The sequence below is a fragment of the Aquarana catesbeiana genome, linkage group LG03 (genome assembly GCF_042186555.1).
Source record: "Aquarana catesbeiana isolate 2022-GZ linkage group LG03, ASM4218655v1, whole genome shotgun sequence".
Taxonomy (NCBI): domain Eukaryota; kingdom Metazoa; phylum Chordata; class Amphibia; order Anura; family Ranidae; genus Aquarana; species Aquarana catesbeiana.
Genome location: NC_133326.1, coordinates 13868563 through 13886376, shown reverse-complemented (window position 1 = coordinate 13886376; position 17814 = coordinate 13868563). Strand labels below are relative to the sequence as shown.

Genomic DNA, 17814 nt, shown 5'->3' with positions numbered 1-17814 from the left:
TTATTTGTAAAAAAAATGTTAAAAACCGTTCATCATTTTCCTTCCACTTCACAATTATGAGCCACTTTGTGTTGGTCCATCACATAAAATCCCAATAAAATACATTTTTACGTTTTTTGGTTGTAACGTGACAAAATGTGGAAAATTTCAAGGGGTATGAATACTTTTTCAAGGCACTTGTATGTTACAGAAAGACCTACCAGAATTCTGTGACCACAAAAAAAAAAAACTTACCTGTGGCAGGTCCCAGTGATACAAGGTAACTACTGGAGTAATCTTGTTTTCCAAAAGCGCATTAATTAGATCGTTGTAGTATTTTATACCTTTTTCATTGACATTTTCAGCTGCAAAAAAATTAAATAAAATAGATCAAGATACATTGTATAAGAAAGAACATTCCATTTCCGGAAGTCGTGGTTTCCATACACTGATGATGGCCAACAAGCCAGAAGAAAAGCTCTACACAGTTTTGAATGAATGTCTTTGTAATGTTTTATTATATCTTTGGGGTTCTCTGTGTGTAGTTGGGGTGTAAAGCAATAATTTGCATGGCCCCACCCACTATCCTAATATGAGGAATAAAATCTGTCGTTTTTGGGATGGGAGACGTCAACCCGCTGAGATAACTTCTGTTTTGAAGACTTTACTGTGTTTTCTATGGCACAAGGCCAGTGATAACCTCTGATTGTTATCCTTTATTAAAGTGGTTCTAAAGGCTTAAAGGGTAACTCCACTTTCATGGGAAAAAATAGCAAATAAAAAAATTATTCTAGCGTATTAGAGCTGCACAATTCGGGCCAAAATGAGAATCACGATTATTTTGCTTAGAATAAAAAGATCAAGATTCTCGCAGTGTAAAATCTTTCACATTACACAAAAAAATCGGGCTAACTTTACTGGTTAGTTTTTCTTTTTTAAATTCATTAAAGCGGAGGTCCACCCTAAAAAAAAAAAAAAAAAAAAAAAAAAATTACACAAAAAGGCTCCTAAAAATGTGAAAAAAAAATTGAAAAAAAAAAATTTTTTACCTACCAGAAATGGCTGTTGCTAGGCAGATTGTCCTAATCTGCCACTTCCTATTCCGCGGTAGTCTTCATTCTTCTTCTCCTCCTCAGTCTTCATTCTTCTTCTCCTCCTCGCGTTGTCTTCTGGGGAATGGGGCGCGCTGTCTTCTGGGACCTGTGTGTGTCCCAGAACACAGCCGGCTATTCACAAAGCGCCGCGCGACTCGCACATGCGCAGTAGAAAACGGGCAGTGAAGCCGCAAGACTCCACTGCCTGTTTCCCTTAGTTCGAATGGCGGCGCCGGAACCCGATCTGATGGATGTATCGGCCTCGGGCGGCCGACATCGCGGGAAACCTGGACAGGTAAGTGTGCTTATTAAAAGTCAGCAGCTACAGTGTTTGTAGCTGCTGACTTAAAAAAAAAAGTAATTAAAGTAATTAAAGTAACTTTTTCCAAAAAAATTGCATTTGAAAGACCGCTGCGCAAATTTATTTATTTATTTTATTTATTTATTTATTTCAGGTACTTATATAGCACCGTCAATTTACGCAGCGCTTCACATATACATTGTACATTCACATCAGTCCCTACCCTCAAGGAGCTTACAATCTAAGGCCCCTAACTCACATTCATACATACTAGGGACAATTTAGACAGGATCCGATTAACCTACCAGCATGTCTTTGGAGTGTGGGAGGAAACCGGAGTACCCGGAGGAAACCCACGCAGGCACAGGGAGAACATGCAAACTCCAGGCAGGTAGTGTCGTGGTTGGGATTCGAACCAGCGACCCTTCTTACTGCTAGGCGAGAGTGCTACCACCACACCACTATTGCAACAACCACCATTTTATTCTCTAGGGTCTCTACTAAAAATATATATAATGTTTGGGGGTTCTAAGTAATTTTCTAGCAAAAAAAAAAAAAAATGATTTGAACTTGAAACCAACAAATGTCAGAAAAAGGTTTAGTGTTTAAGTGGTTAAACTTTCCTCATTTACACACTGAAGTCTATTCCATTGACAAATTGTTACAATGTTTATACTTAAGTTCCACTGCCCAAAATGTTGTGATTCTTGGCAGACTGCCCGTTTTTTTTTCTTCCTTTTTTTTTTGACGGCTGTCGGCTTCAGAAGAGCAGAGAGAATTCTCTGCATAGAAAGAATCGTGAAACACTTTTGTCAAGATCGCAACGGGGGAAAAAAAAAAACGCGATAACGATTCTTGACGATTAATCGTGCAGCTCTATAGCGTATACAATTGCTGCACAAGTCATTGAATGTTATTAAAAAGGACCTTTTCCTTTTCAATCTGCAGCCGTTGTCATTTTATGTGAAATGCAATATGGCCGCCTGGAGACGTTCTTTACACAGATGGTATACAGAACGCCTCCCAGGTATGTCATTTGCTGCGTGTGATTGGCTCACTGACTTTCCCGGAAGATACAAGTCAGATTTTGGGCATCCCCTGCAACCAAAATGTCATTTTTTGGTGAGATGCTCCCAAAGGGAAATCAAATCTAAAGGGATGCAGATCCTGCCACTTTCCTCATTAGAGCCCTGCAGATGCAGCAGCTGATTGATTATTATAAAGTCACTGCCATTCACATTCACATTAACTCTGCACATGGACACAGAGAAACAAGCAGCTATTCCTTCAGAATAACAAAAGGGAGGAATCTGCAACAAAGTTTGTTAAAATCCCTGCAATGTACAGAGATCACCCAGACAGGGAATATTTTTTTTTCAACGAAAGTGGAGTTACTCTTTAAGGCTTTTTTTTTTCTAATGCATTCTCTGCATTAACCGCTTCCCGACCAACCGCTGCAGTAGCTGTACGTCAGCTCACAGGGTCGGGATAGCAGGCGCACACGCGCTTGTTGCACAGCAGTGGTGCCGATGCTCGTGGCCAACGGACGCGATGACCGCTGGCCACGTGCGATCGTGACCAGGAGACACAGAACAGTGTCCGCCATAATGTCGTCCTGTCGTCCTTTCCTGATAAAAATCGCAGATCGCCGCCATTACTTGTAAAAAACAAAAAAAACAAAAATGCTATAAATCTATCCCCTATTTTGTAGACGCTATAACTTTTGTGCAAACCAATCAATATACGCTTATTGCGATTTTTTTTTTTTTTTTTACCAAAAATATGTAGAAGAATACATACTGGCCTAAACTAAGTTAAAAATAGCTTTTTTAAAAAAAAATGGGGATATTTATTATAGCAAAAAAGTACAAAATAATGTGTTTTTTTTTTCAAAATTGTCGTTTTTTGTTTATAGCGCAAAAAATAAAAAAAACGCAGAGGTGATCAAATACCACCAACAGAAAGCTCTATTTGTGGGGAAAAAAGAACGTCAATTTAGTTTGGGTGCAACGTTGCACGACCGCGCAATTGTTAGTTAAAGCAACGCAGCGCCGAATCGCAAAAACTGCTCTGGTCAGGAAGGGGATAAATTCTTCTGGGGCTGAAGTGGTTAAAGTAGAAAAAAAAACTTTTGTGCTTCAGGATGCCCCCATGCCCCGCCCTCCCCCCCCCTCCCCTTATACATACCTGAATCTGATCTCAATCAAGCGCTGTGCCAGGGGGCAGCTGCTCTCTCAGCTCTTTCCCTTTTCACAGGGCGGACTGATAGCAGTGGGAGCCAATGGCCAGGCAGTGCGGCTTGGGATCGAGCCCACACAAGTGCCTCCATAGGAAGTGGCTTCCTATGGGGGGCATTCGACCCTTCCAATGAGGGCCAGGAATGCTGATGGGGGACCCCAGAAAAGGAGGATAGGGGACTGCTCTGTGCAAAAAAATTGCACAGAGCAGTTAAGTATGAAATGTTTATTACTTAAACACCAAAAAAATTTTTTAAAAATTGGTAAAAAAGGTGTACTGTACAATCACTTTAAGCCCCGTGTTGCACATATTGTTCATGCATAGGGCAGCCCATTCATTTCAAAGGGCTTTCCTACTTGTGCCACCTGTCAGCTTGAAATGCCATGTTAAAGTTGCCTGTGAACCTCCGGCTGTATTGTAGACCTTAGATGGGCAGTCAGGGCACGATAAAACTGTGGCTCAGATGCCTCCTTTACCACCCCCCAGCCACCCGTGTGTGGGGGGTGGTAATATCAACATGTCTGAAGAGTGTTTAGATTCTGCGCCACTAATAGCGGGGAAAAAAAATGGCATGGGGTCCCCCCCGAATGCTAATGCATACCAGGCCCGAAAGGCCTGGTATGGATTCTAAGGGGTACCCACACTAAAATTTAGAAAAAATGGCGTGGGGTCCCCCCGAATGCCAATGCATACCAGGCCCTATGGGTCTGGTATGGATTTTTAGGGGAACCCACGCCAAAATTTAGAAAAAATGGCGTGGGGGCCCCCCAAAATCCATGCCAGACCCTTATCCAAGCGTGCAACCCAGCAGGTCAATAAAAGAAGGGGACGAGCGAGCGCTCCCCCCCCCACCCTATTCCTGAACCATACCAGGCCACATGCCCTCAACATGGGGAAGGGGGTTCTTTGGGGCAGGAGGGCTCTGCCCCTCCAAAGCACCTTGACAAGGGCCTCTTCCCCACAACCCTGGCCAGTGGTTGTAGGGGTCTACGGGAGGAGGGCTTATTGGAATTTGGAAGCCCCCTTTAACAAGGGGGCCCCCAGATGTCGCCCACCCCCCCATGTGAATAAGTGGGGGGTACCCCTACTCATTCACCCAAAAAAAATGGTGTAGTGTAGTGACAGCAGTTTTTGACAAGTCCTCTATTTAAAAAACAAAAATAAAAATCAATGCCCCTCCGATGTAGAGCCATCATCACTCATGACGCCCGCCACCACTGCCAACCCGAAAAAAGAAAAAAAAAACAATTAGTTATTTAAGAACTGGCAGACAGTGGGAGCCTTCGGCAGGAATGGACTGTTTTTTAATTTTATTTTTTCGGGTCAGTGGTGGGCGGCATGATAGACAATGGATTTACTACGGGGGACATTGTTTTTGTTTTGTTTTTTTAATAAAGGAATTGTCAAAAATTGCCTACTGTCATTTTTTACACTACGCCTTTTATTTTTGGTAAATGAGTAGGGGTACCCCATACTCATTCACATAGAGGGGGGGCGGGATGTGGGGATCCCCTTGTTTTATTTTTAGTGACTGAGTAGGGGTACTATGTACCCCATACTCATTCACATAGGGGGGGATCTGGGGCTCTCCTTGTTAAAGGGGGCTTCCAAATTCCGATAAGCCCCCCCGCCCGCGGACCCCCACAACCACCGGCCAGGGTTGTGGGGAAAAGGCCCTTATCGCTATCAATATGGAGACAAGGTGCTTTGGGGAGCTGCCACAAAGCACCTCGCCCTCATGTTGAAGGCATATGGCCTGGTAATGTTCAGGGGGGGGGGGGCGTTCGCTGGCCCCCTCCCTTAACTGACCTGCTGTGCTGCATGCTCTGATAAGGGTCTGGTATGGATTTTTGGGGGGCCCCATGCCATTTTTTTTTTTTTTTACATTTTGATGTGGGGTTCCCCTCAAAATCCATACCAGACCCCATTTCTTTTCAAATTGTTCTATTGCCGGCTTTTTTTTTTTTTTTTTTCTTTTACATTCAGCTGTCAGCGGGGAACCCTGCTGACAGCTGATGACTCATCGGTTGTTAAGGACACAGCGGCTGCCCGCTCCTTAACGACCGGCTTTCACAGTTTGTTATGGAGAGAAAAAAAAACTTGCAAAACGCATGAAAAAAATACATCAAACACGCAAACACTTGCGTTTTAGGTACGAGTCCATTGAAGTCTATTACGCGGAAAACGCAATCTGCTGCGGGAAAAAAAAAAGTCCCTGACCCTTTCCAAAAAGGCAGCGGCTGAAAAGCGCATAGATGTGAACATGTTGTGTAGGAAACCATGTTAAAGGGACTGTAGTGTGCGTTTCTGCCAACCTCACTAAAAAAAACGCATAGGTGTGAACCTCGCCTAATCCCATGGGCCGTGGCTCCCAACGATTAAGTAAAAGTTCCCCCAAGCCCCATCAGTTTAGCAGCAGGGAGGAAACAATATACTTTTTTTAGGGGGGGAGGCAGAGTAATCCTCCATGCTGTGGATCTAATAACTGTATAATGGGGGCGCTGCGCGGCAAGCTGCATGGGGCCTCCACGATTTATAATGGCGGTCCTGGATAGGTAGGGTGCTGTGAACTGTGAAGTGGAGGCTATTTAATGATATATCGGGGGGTAGAGGTACCTCTCACATTGTGCCACTTTTCCCCTAGGGTCCTGTAAGGGTCACCATACACGGTACAATCTGACCGTACAGTCAAATTTGGATACAGATTGATTGGTAGACATGTGCACTGACAAAAAATTTTGTTCATTTTCGTTTCATTCGTTTTTTTTCAGAAATTCAAAAATTCGGAATTCGGAAATCCGAAAATTCGGATTTTCAAATTTCCGAATTTCTGAATTTTTTAATTTTCAAATTTCAAATTTCCGAATTTTTGGAATTTACTAATTTTTTCGAATTTTAAATTTTCGAATTTCTGAATTTTCAAATTTAGAATTTTAGAATTCCGAATTTTCAAATTCCGAATTTCCGAGTTTTTGGATTTTGGAAATACGAAAATCCGAATATCTGAAATTTAAAAAATCTGAAAAAAGAAAGAAAATCAGTAAAATTTGAAATAATAACTAACTAATAATAACTAACTATTAAATTATAGATATTGGAATTTACTTTCAAATGTGGCTGTTTGTGAATGTAACTAATTACTAAACTAAATTTATCGTTACGAATTTTTAGTTACAAATTATCTGAAATAACAAATGCCGCATATAAACAAATGGAATGGAACAAATTAATAACAAATAATAATAATAATGTTTTATTATTATTATTGTTATGTATGAATATCAGATCGTTACGCTCCATTCGTTTAGATCCGGCATTCGTTATTTCAGATAATTCGTAACTTTCGGATAAATTCGTACTCGTTACGTTCACTAACAGCCAAATTTGAAAGGAAATTCCAATACCTATAATTTAATATTTATTATTATTAGTTATTATTTCAGATTTTCGGGTTTTCGAATTTTCTGATTTTCATTCTTTCGAATTTTCATTCTTATTTTTGGATTTTCAAATTTCCAAATTTTTGAATTTTCAAATTTATGAGATTTTGAATATTCGAATTTCCTAATTTAGATTTTTCAAATTTACGAAATTTCAAATTTGAAAATTCAGGAGTTGGAAATTCGGAAACTGGAAATTCGAAATTTCGGAAATTGAAAAATTTGGAAATTCGGAACTAAACGAATTGCACATGTCTATTGATTGGATAGTTTTGGTAAATCCAATCAGGCAGATCCTTGCTCTACATATCTGTTGGTAGATGAAAAGTACATTGTAGCATGTTTGGTGAGCTTCATCACCCATCCATGTCCTGATATGGTGGTTCTTACATTTAATGCCGGTAGGAATTACACGAGGCCATGAGATGGAAAGACGGTAATGAGAAACCTTCAGCTCCTTCAGCAGATCGATGTCCTCCTGCAACACACAGTGATGGCAAAATATTGTTCTCATTTATTAAAGAAAACACATCTATAGACTCCTACCGTACATAGATGAACAGAGAGAGAGAGAGAATGGTGATCCACAGAACCAATCAGATCTCAGCTATCAGTTTTTGATATACTGTATGTTTAAGAATAAAAGCTCACCCCATTGTAAATACTAATCTCCTCATGTGTAGGTGGCTGGCCATAGATTAGGGAACTTGTGGTTGAAGGAAGGAAAAATCGCTTGATTCACCCCATCAACACAGTTAATGTTGTTGCCTTATGGGTTTATGTGAAATCTCCATTAATAGCTGTAAAATATTGTAATTAGGAATATACAGTGGGGACGGAAAGTATTCAGACCCCTTAAATTTTTCACTCTTTGTTATATTACAGCCATTTGCTAAAATCATTTAAGTTCATTTTTTTTCCTCATTAATGTACACACAGCACCCCATATTGTACACACAGCACCCCATATTGTACACACAGCACTCCATATTGTACACACAGCACCCCATATTGTACACACAGCACCCCATATTGTACACACAGCCCCCCATATTGTACACACAGCACCCCATATTGTACACACAGCACCCCATATTGTACACACAGCCCCCCATATTGTACACACAGCACCCCATATTGTACACACAGCACCCCATATTGTACACACAGCCCCCCATATTGTACACATAGCACCCCATATTGTACACACAGCACCCCATATTGTACACACAGCACCCCATATTGTACACACAGCCCCCCATATTGTACACACAGCACCCCATATTGTACACACAGCACCCCATATTGTACACACAGCCCCCCATATTGTACACACAGCCCCCCATATTGTACACACAGCACCCCATATTGACAGAAAAACACAGAATTGTTGACATTTTTGCAGATTTATTAAAAAAGAAAAACTGAAATATCACATGGTCCTAAGTATTCAGACCCTTTGCTGTGACACTCATATATATAACTCAGGTGCTGTCCATTTCTTCTGATCATCCTTGAGATGGTTCTACACCTTCATTTGAGTCCAGCTGTGTTTGATTATACTGATTGGACTTGATTAGGAAAGCCACACACCTGTCTATATAAGACCTTACAGCTCACAGTGCATGTCAGAGCAAATGAGAATCATGAGGTCAAAGGAACTGCCTGAAGAGCTCAGAGCAGAGGCGTCACCAGGGGGGTGGCTATTGGGGCTATAGCCCCGAGCCTGGGGCTAATAGCCCCGAGTCTCTGGTCCCAGTCCTAGAATGCAGGGGACAGTGGGTTACTGAGCCGTGGTAGCGCTGGCTCCGGCTCCAGCTCCAGCTCCGCCCCCCCGACTCTACTCTCGGTCACTGGTTGCTATAGCCGCCTAGCGGCTAGCAACCAGTGACGTCACTGCCCGGCATTCACATCCTCCACGCTAGTTCTCATGCCATTTCTGGACTGGAACGGCCCAGTCCTATCCCAGCGCGCTGTGACAGGAAGAGGAAGAAGGCGGCAAGCACAATTTGGGCGCCGTGCGACATCGATCGGCGCTCGGGCGGGCGGCTCTCCTCCTCCTCTGGCTGCCTCACACACCAGCACCACGGCTGAGTTGCTGCTGCAGGACCTGGACACAGGTAGGTCAGTCAGTCAGTGTGTGTGTGTGTGTGTGGGTCAGGTAGGTCAGTGTATGTCAGGTAAGTCAGTGTGTGTAGGTCAGTGTGGGTCAGTATATGTAGGTCAGTGTATGTCAGGTAGGTCAGTGTATGTAGGTCAGTGTGGGTAGGTCAGGTAGGTCAGTGTAGATCAGTGTATGTAGGTCAGGTAGGTCAGTGTATGTCAGGTAGGTCAGTGTGTGTAGGTCAGTGTGGGTCAGGTAGGTCATTGTATGTAGGTCATTGTAGGTCAGTGTATGTAGGTCAGTGTATGTCAGGTAGGTAGGTCAGTGTGTGTGGGTCAGGTAGGTCAATGTATGTAGGTCAGTGTGTGTGGGTCAGGTAGGTCAGTGTATGTAGGTCAGTGTATGTCAGGTAGGTCAGTGTATGTAGGTCAGTGTGGGTCAGGTAGGTCAGTGTATGCGGGTCGGTGTACGTCAGGTATTTCAGTGTGTGTGTGTGGGTCAGCTAGGTCAGTGTGTGGGTCAGGTGGGTCAGTGTAGGTCAGGTAGGTCAGTGTGGGTAGGTCAGTGTATGTAGGTCAGGTAGGTCAGTGTGGGTGGGTCAGTGTAGGTCAGGTAGGTCAGTGTGGGTCAGGTAGGTCAGTGTATGTGGGTCAGGTGGGTCAGGTAGGTCAGTGTGTGTGTGGGTCAGTGTATGTAGGTCAGTGTGTGTCAGGTAGGTAGGTCAGTGTATGTGGGTCAGGTGGGTCAGGTAGGTCAGTGTGTGTGTGGGTCAGTGTATGTATGTCAGGTAGGTAGGTCAGTGTATGTAGGTCAGTGTGGGTCAGGTAGGTCAGTGTAGGTCAGGTAGGTCAGTGTGTCTCAGGTAGGTCAGTGTGGGTGGGTCAGTGTATGTCAGGTAGGTCAGTGTATGTAGGTCAGTGTGGGTAGGTCAGTGTATGTCAGTGTAGGTCAGTGTGGGTCAGGTAGGTCATTGTATGTAGGTCATTGTAGGTCAGTGTATGTAGGTCAGTGTATGTCAGGTAGGTAGGTCAGTGTGTGTGTCAGGTAGGTCAGTGTATGTAGGTCAGTGTGTGTCAGGTAGGTAGGTCAGTTTAGTGGTCAGCATTGATGGGCACTGGTAAGCCAGGCAGCAACCAGCAAGTCAGCCTACCCCTGCCACACAACCACACAACCCCTTTGCCCAACCAAAAAAACCCAGCGCCACTAGAGCCCCCCCCCCGTGCCGGCCTTGGACTTGGGGCTGAAGCCCCTGGTCTTTTTGCCACCTAGCAACGCCCCTGGCTCAGAGACAGAATTGTGGCAAGGCACAGATCTGGCCAAGGGTACACAAAAATTTCTGCTGCACCTAAGGTTCCTAAGAGCACAGTGGCCTCCATAATCCTCAAATGGAAGACGTTTGGGATGACCAGAACCCTTCCTAGAGCTGGCCGTCCGGCCAAACTGAGCTATCGGGGGAGAAGAGCCTTGGTTAGAGAGGTAAAGAAGAACCCAAAGATCACTGTGGCTGAGCTCCAGAGATGCAGTCGGGAGATGGGAGAAAGTTGTAGAGAGTCATTGTTTTCTTCCTTGGTGTAGACTATAGATAGATAGATGGTTGTGTATTAGATAGACTTTCAACTACTCACCAATACATGTTGTTATTGTGTTAAAGCTTCACTAGGGGGCGCATGCGCGCCGCCAGAGGCACGCGCAACTCCTGCTCGCCCAAGGAGCCGATGCGAGTGCCCGGCGGTCTCGATCACAGCCGGGCTCCCGCGATCGCTCGGGGCACACGGAGAACCGGGAGCTGTGTGTGTGAAGTGACAGATCCTCTGTTCATACAGAGTATGAAAGACGATCTGTTAGTTTCCCTGCACAGTCCCCTCCCCCTTCAGTTAGAACCCTCCCTAGGACACACATTAATCCCTTCACTGCCCCCTAGTGTTAACCCCTTCACTGCCAGTGACATTTTTACAGTAATCAGTGCATTTTAATCGCACTGATCGCTTTACTAATGCCAATGGTCCCAAAAATGTGTCAAAAGTGTCTGATGTGTCCGCCATAATGTCGCGGTCACGATAAAAATCGCTGATCGCCACCATTACCAGTAAAAAAAAAATATTAATAAAAATGCCATAAAACTATCCCCTATTTTGTAGACGCTATAACTTTTCCGCAAACAAGTCAATAAACGCTTATTGCGATTTTTTTTTTTACCAAAAATATGTAGAAGAATACGTATCGGCCTAAACTGAGGAAAAAAATAGTTTTTTTATATATTTTTGGGGGATATTTATTATAGCAAAATGAAAAAAATATTGTGTTTTTTTCAAAATTGTCGCTCTTTTTTTGTTTATAGCGCAAAAAATAAAAACCGCAGAGGTGATCAAATACTACCAAAAGAAAGCTCTATTTGTGGGGAAAAAAGGACGTTGATTCTGTTTGGGTGCAGCGCCGCATGACCGCGCAATTGTCAGTTAAAGCGACGCAGTGCCAAATCGCAAAAAGTGCTCTGGTCTTTGGCCAGCAAAATGGTCCGGGGCTGCAGCGGTTAAATATAATAAACGGGTAACAATGTTGATCAGGGAATCCCTCCCGGTGCACTGTTGTTGTATTCTGACAATTGAAGGTCTACCCACCGCAGGGCTTTTTTTTCTCAGAGAATAGGTGCGGGAACTCCCCCATTCTGAGTCACCCCTTGTCTCCACCCTCGAACCCCAGGCATGTCCAAAGTCCGGCCCCCGGGCCAATTGCAGCCCACGTTCCGGTTTAATACGGCCCCCCTGGTCATTTGGATATATACCGTATTTATCAACGCTGCCTCGTAGGGGACAGGGAGGGGGGCGGGACGAGCGCCGTCAGATTACATACAGGAGAATCTCCTGTTTACTCAGCGGCCTCTGTGATAGGAAATCCCATCTCCTGGGCTGCCATTGGACGACTGTTCTGTCTATCATAGGAGGCGAGACTTTGTATTAAAGAGGCCGCTGAGTAAACGGGAGATACCCCTGTATGTAATCTGTTGGCGCTCGTCCCGCCCCCCTCCCTGTTCCCTCCGAGGCTGCAGATGGGCATCGATCAGGCTGCACTGATGGCAATGGTGAGACTGCACTGATGGCAATGGTGAGGCTGCACTGATGGCAATGGTGAGGCAGGACTCATGGCAATGGTGAGGCTGCACTCATGGCAATGGTGAGGCTGCACTCATGGCAATGGTGAGGCTGCACTCATGGCAATGGTGAGGCTGCACTCATGGCAATGGTGAGGCTGCACTGATGGTAATGGTGAGGCTGCACTCATGGCAATGGTGAGGCTGCACTCATGGCAATGGGGAGGCTGCACTGATGGCAATGGGGAGGCTGCACTCATGGCAATGGCAATTTTTATACATAAAGTTTTGTGTTATGAACATTTTGTCTTCACCTTGACCTTGCTGTATCCTTCGCAGGAAGAATCTGCCGTCTGATTCATATAGACTTTCCCTTTCTTGTGGGTGAATACGTCCCATATACTCTTCCCTTTGCCATCCTGGTCCCAGGCTCCTTCCGTCTGATAGGCGGAGCTTCCCACTCCCCACATGAAAGCTGCACAGAAGACAAAGATCCTTTGATTTATGTCACTCTAATCTCATGGTCTGTGGATACATTGGGGGGAATTATTTACTAAAACTGGGAAGTGCAAAATCCGGTTGCAGCTCTGCATGGCAGCCAATCAGCTTCTAACTCCAGCTCCTTCAAATAACCACTTGTGGGAGCCCCGCCCACTGTACTTATACTGCGGCAGGGCGGCCGCTCTGCGCCAGATTTCATTACCTAGTACGTGATCAGGGCACTTACCAGTAGGGGGGGCGTGAACGTGCGCCTTGATTTGTAGACATGTGCAATTCGTTTTGAATTTGTTTTTTTAACAAATTTCGACAAATTCGTTAATTCGGATATATCCAAATTAACGAAAATACGTTTAACTCGTTTTTCAGAATATTCGTAAGTTCCAAAATTTGGAAATTCTTGTCTTTCTGGTCATTTATTATGATCACAATTCGTAAAATAATCTGTAATTTGAAAAAAGTCTGAAATTTGAAAAAAAATTCAAATTTTGGAAATTCGAAAAAAATCGAAAATTCGGAAATTCTTGTCTTTTGGGTCATTCGTTATGATCACAATTCTTAAAAAAGCAGAAATTCGAAAAAATGCGAAAATAAAAACAGAAATTTGAAAAAAAAAATTGAACTTTTGGAAATTCAAAAAAAATCAGATATTCGGAAATTCGAAAAAAAATCAGAAATTCGAAAATCTGAAATAATAACTAACTAATAATAACGTAACTATTACTGACTATTAAATTATAGGTATTGGAATTTCCTTTCAAATTTGGCAATCGGAATACGAATTATGCAAAATAACAAATGCTGTATCTAAACGAATGGAACTTAACAATCGAATAATAATAAGTAACAATAATAAAAAAATCGAAATTTCGGAAATTTGAAAAAAAAAACAGAAGTTTGGAAATTCGAAAAAAAAACGGAAATTCGGAAATTAAAAAAGAAACGGAAGTTCGAAAATTCGAAAAAAATCTGAAATTTGAGAATCTGAAATAATAACTAACTAATAATAAATGAACCACTACTGACTATTAAATTATAGGTACTGTATTGGAATTTCCTTTCAAATTTGGCTATCCGAATACGAACTATCCGAAATAACGAATGCCGTATCTATACGAATGGAACGTAACGAATTAATAATAATAAATAACAATAATAAAAAAATCTAAATTTCGGAAATTCAAAAAAACACGGAAATTTGGAAAGTTCGAAAAATCGAAAAAAAAAAAACCGGAAATTCGTAAAGTAGAATAAAATCGGAAATTTCAAAAATATAGGAAATTCGTGAATTAGAAAAAAATCGGAAATGAGGAAAAAAAACTTTGAAAATCTGAAATATTTACTAACTAATAATAAATGAACTATTACTGACTATTAAATTATAGCTAATGGAATTTCCTTTCAAATTTGGTTGTTAGTGAACGTAACGAATACGAAATATTCGAAATAATGAATGCCGCATCTAAACGAATGGAACGTAACAAATTCATAATAATAAATAACAATAATAATTAAAAAAAATTTATTATTATTATTTATTATTAATTCATTCCGTTCCATTAGTTTAGATGTAGCATTCGTTATTTCGGATAATTTGTAACTTCAGGTAAATTTGTATTTGTTGCGTTCACTAACAGCTACATTTGAAAGGAAATTCCAATATGTATAATTTAATAGTTAGTTATTATTAGTTAGTTATCCTTTCGAATTTTCGGATTTCCTTTCTTATTTTCAAATTTTCAAATTTTCAAATTTACGAATTTACAAGTATACAAATTTTCAAATTTATGAATTTTCGAATTTATGAATTTTTGAATTTATGATTTTTCGAATTTACAAATTTTCGAATTTACACATTTTTGAATTAACGATTTTTTGAATTTTCAAATTGCGATCGACCCAAATGACCCGAAAAACAAAACAAAAAAAAACAAATGAAACTAAAACGTAAATTAACAAATTTTTCGTCAGTGCACATGTCTAATGATTTGACACAACACAAGCTGATCAGTGGGTGCCGGCCAATAGATGTTCGCTGATCGTCACGCAGATGTCAATGTAAACAATGCAGAGCTCCGTTCTGACAGGGGGAAAGTCATGGATTTTATGTAGGGAATAAAATCTATTACATTGCTTAGTAAAAACAGCACACACAGTACACACAAACACTGGCTAGGCACACAGTTAACCCTTTGATCGCCCTAGATGTTTAAAGAGGAGTTCCAGTCAAAAAAAAAAAAATTAAAAGTCAGCAGCTACAAATACTGCAGCTGCTGACTTTTAATTGGACACTTACCTGTCCCAGGGTCCAGCGATGCGGGGGATCGAATCCCCGCTCGTCTCCCCCTCCATTCGGCGGCGCCGGCATTGCAACTGTGAGCGCCGGGCTGTGGCTTCACAGCCTGGCACCCACTGCGCATGCGCGAGCGGCGCCGCGCGTCGTGATTGGCCGCTCAGTCACCTGGGACCTGTAATGGATCCCAGATGATTGACAGGAGGGAGGGAGCAGAGCTGAGCCCTTCCTGTGCCGAGGGGGAAGTGATGTCACCAGCCCAGGCACTGGAAGAGGCAGACTATGAGGGACCCCCTAGCAACAGGCATTTAGAGGTGAGGATTTTTCATGTAGTTTTTTTTTTTTTTTGGGTGGAACCCCACTTTAAAGTGGTGGTAAAAAAAAAAACACCCGTAAGGCAATTGTATAATGTGCTAGTAACTATGCATCACATATTAGCACATTATGGAGTACTTGCCTTAGAACAAAGCCCTCCCATGGCGCACTGTCACCACCGAGAGGGCTGACATCTTCCCCCAGTCTTTTTTCTGGGTTTGTGCTCTCTGGCTGTGTGATTGGCTGGAGCTGCGATGACATCACTTCTCATCAGCCCTCAGTTCCGGCAAGGTATGCTGGACCTTCAGAAGTATATGCTGGTGATGTCACTGGCTGTGTGCAGGTTTAGGAGATATTCATTTTCCCCACAGGTAAGCCTTATTATAGTCTCACCCGAAGATAAAAATCACAAAGTAGGCTTTACTACCCCTTTAACCCCTTTCCCTGTCATTAGTACAGTGCGTCAGTGCATGTGTTTTAGCACTGATCGCTGCATTAGTGTCACTGGTTCCCCACAAAGTGTCAGTTAGTGTCGCCATGTCCGCCGCAATATTGCAGTCCGTTGACAGCGCAACATCATCATTAGTTTTCATGCACTTTAGAGCCACAGATTTGCTTATCGGTGTTTGCGGCAGTCCTATTCACACTTATTTCATTTCCACTCATTCTTTGTGATAGTGCGGGAGTACCACCCTTGTTCAGTTTAATATCGCAGTCCCACTATAAGTTGCTGATCAGCCACCATTACTAGTATATATAAAAAACTGTAAAAAAATTTAAAAGTTCCAGTATATATCCCATAGTTTGTAGTCGCTATAAACCAATCAATATACACTTATTGCGATTTTTTTTTTAACTTAAATTTGTAGCAGAATACATATTGGTCTAAATTGATGAAGAAATTCAATGTTTTACATTTTTCTATTGGATATGTTTTATAGCAGAAAGTAAAAAATATTGGTTTTTTTTTTGTTTTGTTTTTTCAAAATTGTTGCTCTATTTTTTTGTTTATAGTGCAAAAAAATTAAAACCGAAGAGGTGATCAAATACCACCAAAATAAAGCTCTATTTGTTTGCTGATAAGACAAAACTAAGCAGGGCAATAACTTCACAACAGGATAGAGCAACTTTACAAGAAGACCCTCGGTACCATAGAGAGGGGTGGACAGCTGTATGGCAGATAAGGTTTAATACTGAAAAAATGTAAATTAATGCACTTGGTAGCTAAAAATATGAATGCAAGTTACTCGCTAGGGGGAGGACCCCTGCAAAATCGGGGGGTGGAGAAAGACCTGGGGGTCCTAGTAGATGCAGCAAGCAAGGCCAGCAGACTATTAACATGCATGAAAAAAGGGTATAACATTGGCAGGAAAGGGGTTAACACTAGGGGGGCGATCAAGGGGTTAAGTGTTCACTAAGGAGGTGTTTCTAACTGTGGGGGGGAGGGGACTGACTGGAGGAGGAGAGAGATCGCTATTCCTGATCACTAGGAACAGCAGATCTCTCTCTGCTCCCCTGACAGAACAGGGATCTCTTTGTTTACATCGACAGATCCCAGTTCTGGCTTTCTGTGGAGCGATCTCAGGTGGCTGGTGGAAGGGACCGCCGTACTGGTAAGGCGATTTGCACAGCCGAGCCATTCGGCTGGTCGGCAAGCAGTTAAAGTGACACTAAAGGTTCAGGTTTAAAAAAAATAACAAACATATCATCCATTGTGCAGCTCGTTTTGCACAGAGTGGCCCCCAACATCCTCTTCTGGGGTCCCCCGGCGGCTCTCGCAGCTCCTCCCCGCATCAGATAACCTTGCAGGCGCGCTCCCGAGTCCAGCATTTGGCGTCCATAGAGGCCGAATGCAGGACTCGACCCCGCCCCCCGGCGCCCGCGTCATTGGATTTAATTGACAGCAGCAGGAGCCAATGGCTGCGCTGCTATCAATCTATCCAATCAAGAGCCGAGAACCCCGGGCAGAGAGAGAGAGCGCGTCCCTGTGGGACAAGTTTGAGGGTTCAGGTAAGTAAAACGGGGGGGGGGGGGGCTGGGAGGCCGATCACTGACAGGTGTTTTTTCACCTTAATGCATAGGATGCATTAAGGTGAAAAAACACGAACCTTTACAACCCCTTTAAGACTAAATAAATAAACAGGTCAGGTTGCTTTAACTGACACCATATGCAGATTGAAGGTAAAGCGGAGTTCCACCCAAAAATGGAACTTCCACTTTAAGTGACGGTGACCCCCTGACATGCCACATTTGGCATGTCATGTTTTTGGGGGGACGGAGCGAATACCCAGTTTTTTACAGGCACCCAGCTCCAACTTCCTCCCAGGGCTCTCCCCCCTCCCTCCCTACAAAATTTCCCCACCATTCACAGCGCGGCTCGCGCATGCGCAGTGCGCACCTGGCTGTGAAGCCACAGCCAGGAGCCCACAGTTAGAATGTCGGCGCCTCGGAGAGGAGCGGGGCT

At 43.0% G+C, this 17814-nt stretch overlaps 1 protein-coding gene across 6 annotated transcripts in view; it reads right to left on the bottom strand.

Moving 5' to 3' along the window:
• Nucleotides 1-17814, bottom strand: part of LCTL (lactase like) — a 127063-nt gene that overhangs the window by 61127 nt on the left and 48122 nt on the right. For all 6 annotated transcript variants that reach the window (XM_073618297.1, XM_073618299.1, XM_073618296.1 and 3 more), the window contains exons 4-6: nt 12559-12719; nt 7443-7530; nt 235-344 (exon numbers count right to left, since the gene is read on the bottom strand). In XM_073618297.1, the coding sequence (XP_073474398.1) occupies nt 235-344; nt 7443-7530; nt 12559-12719 (359 nt within the window). The remainder of the gene's footprint in view (nt 1-234; nt 345-7442; nt 7531-12558; nt 12720-17814) is intronic.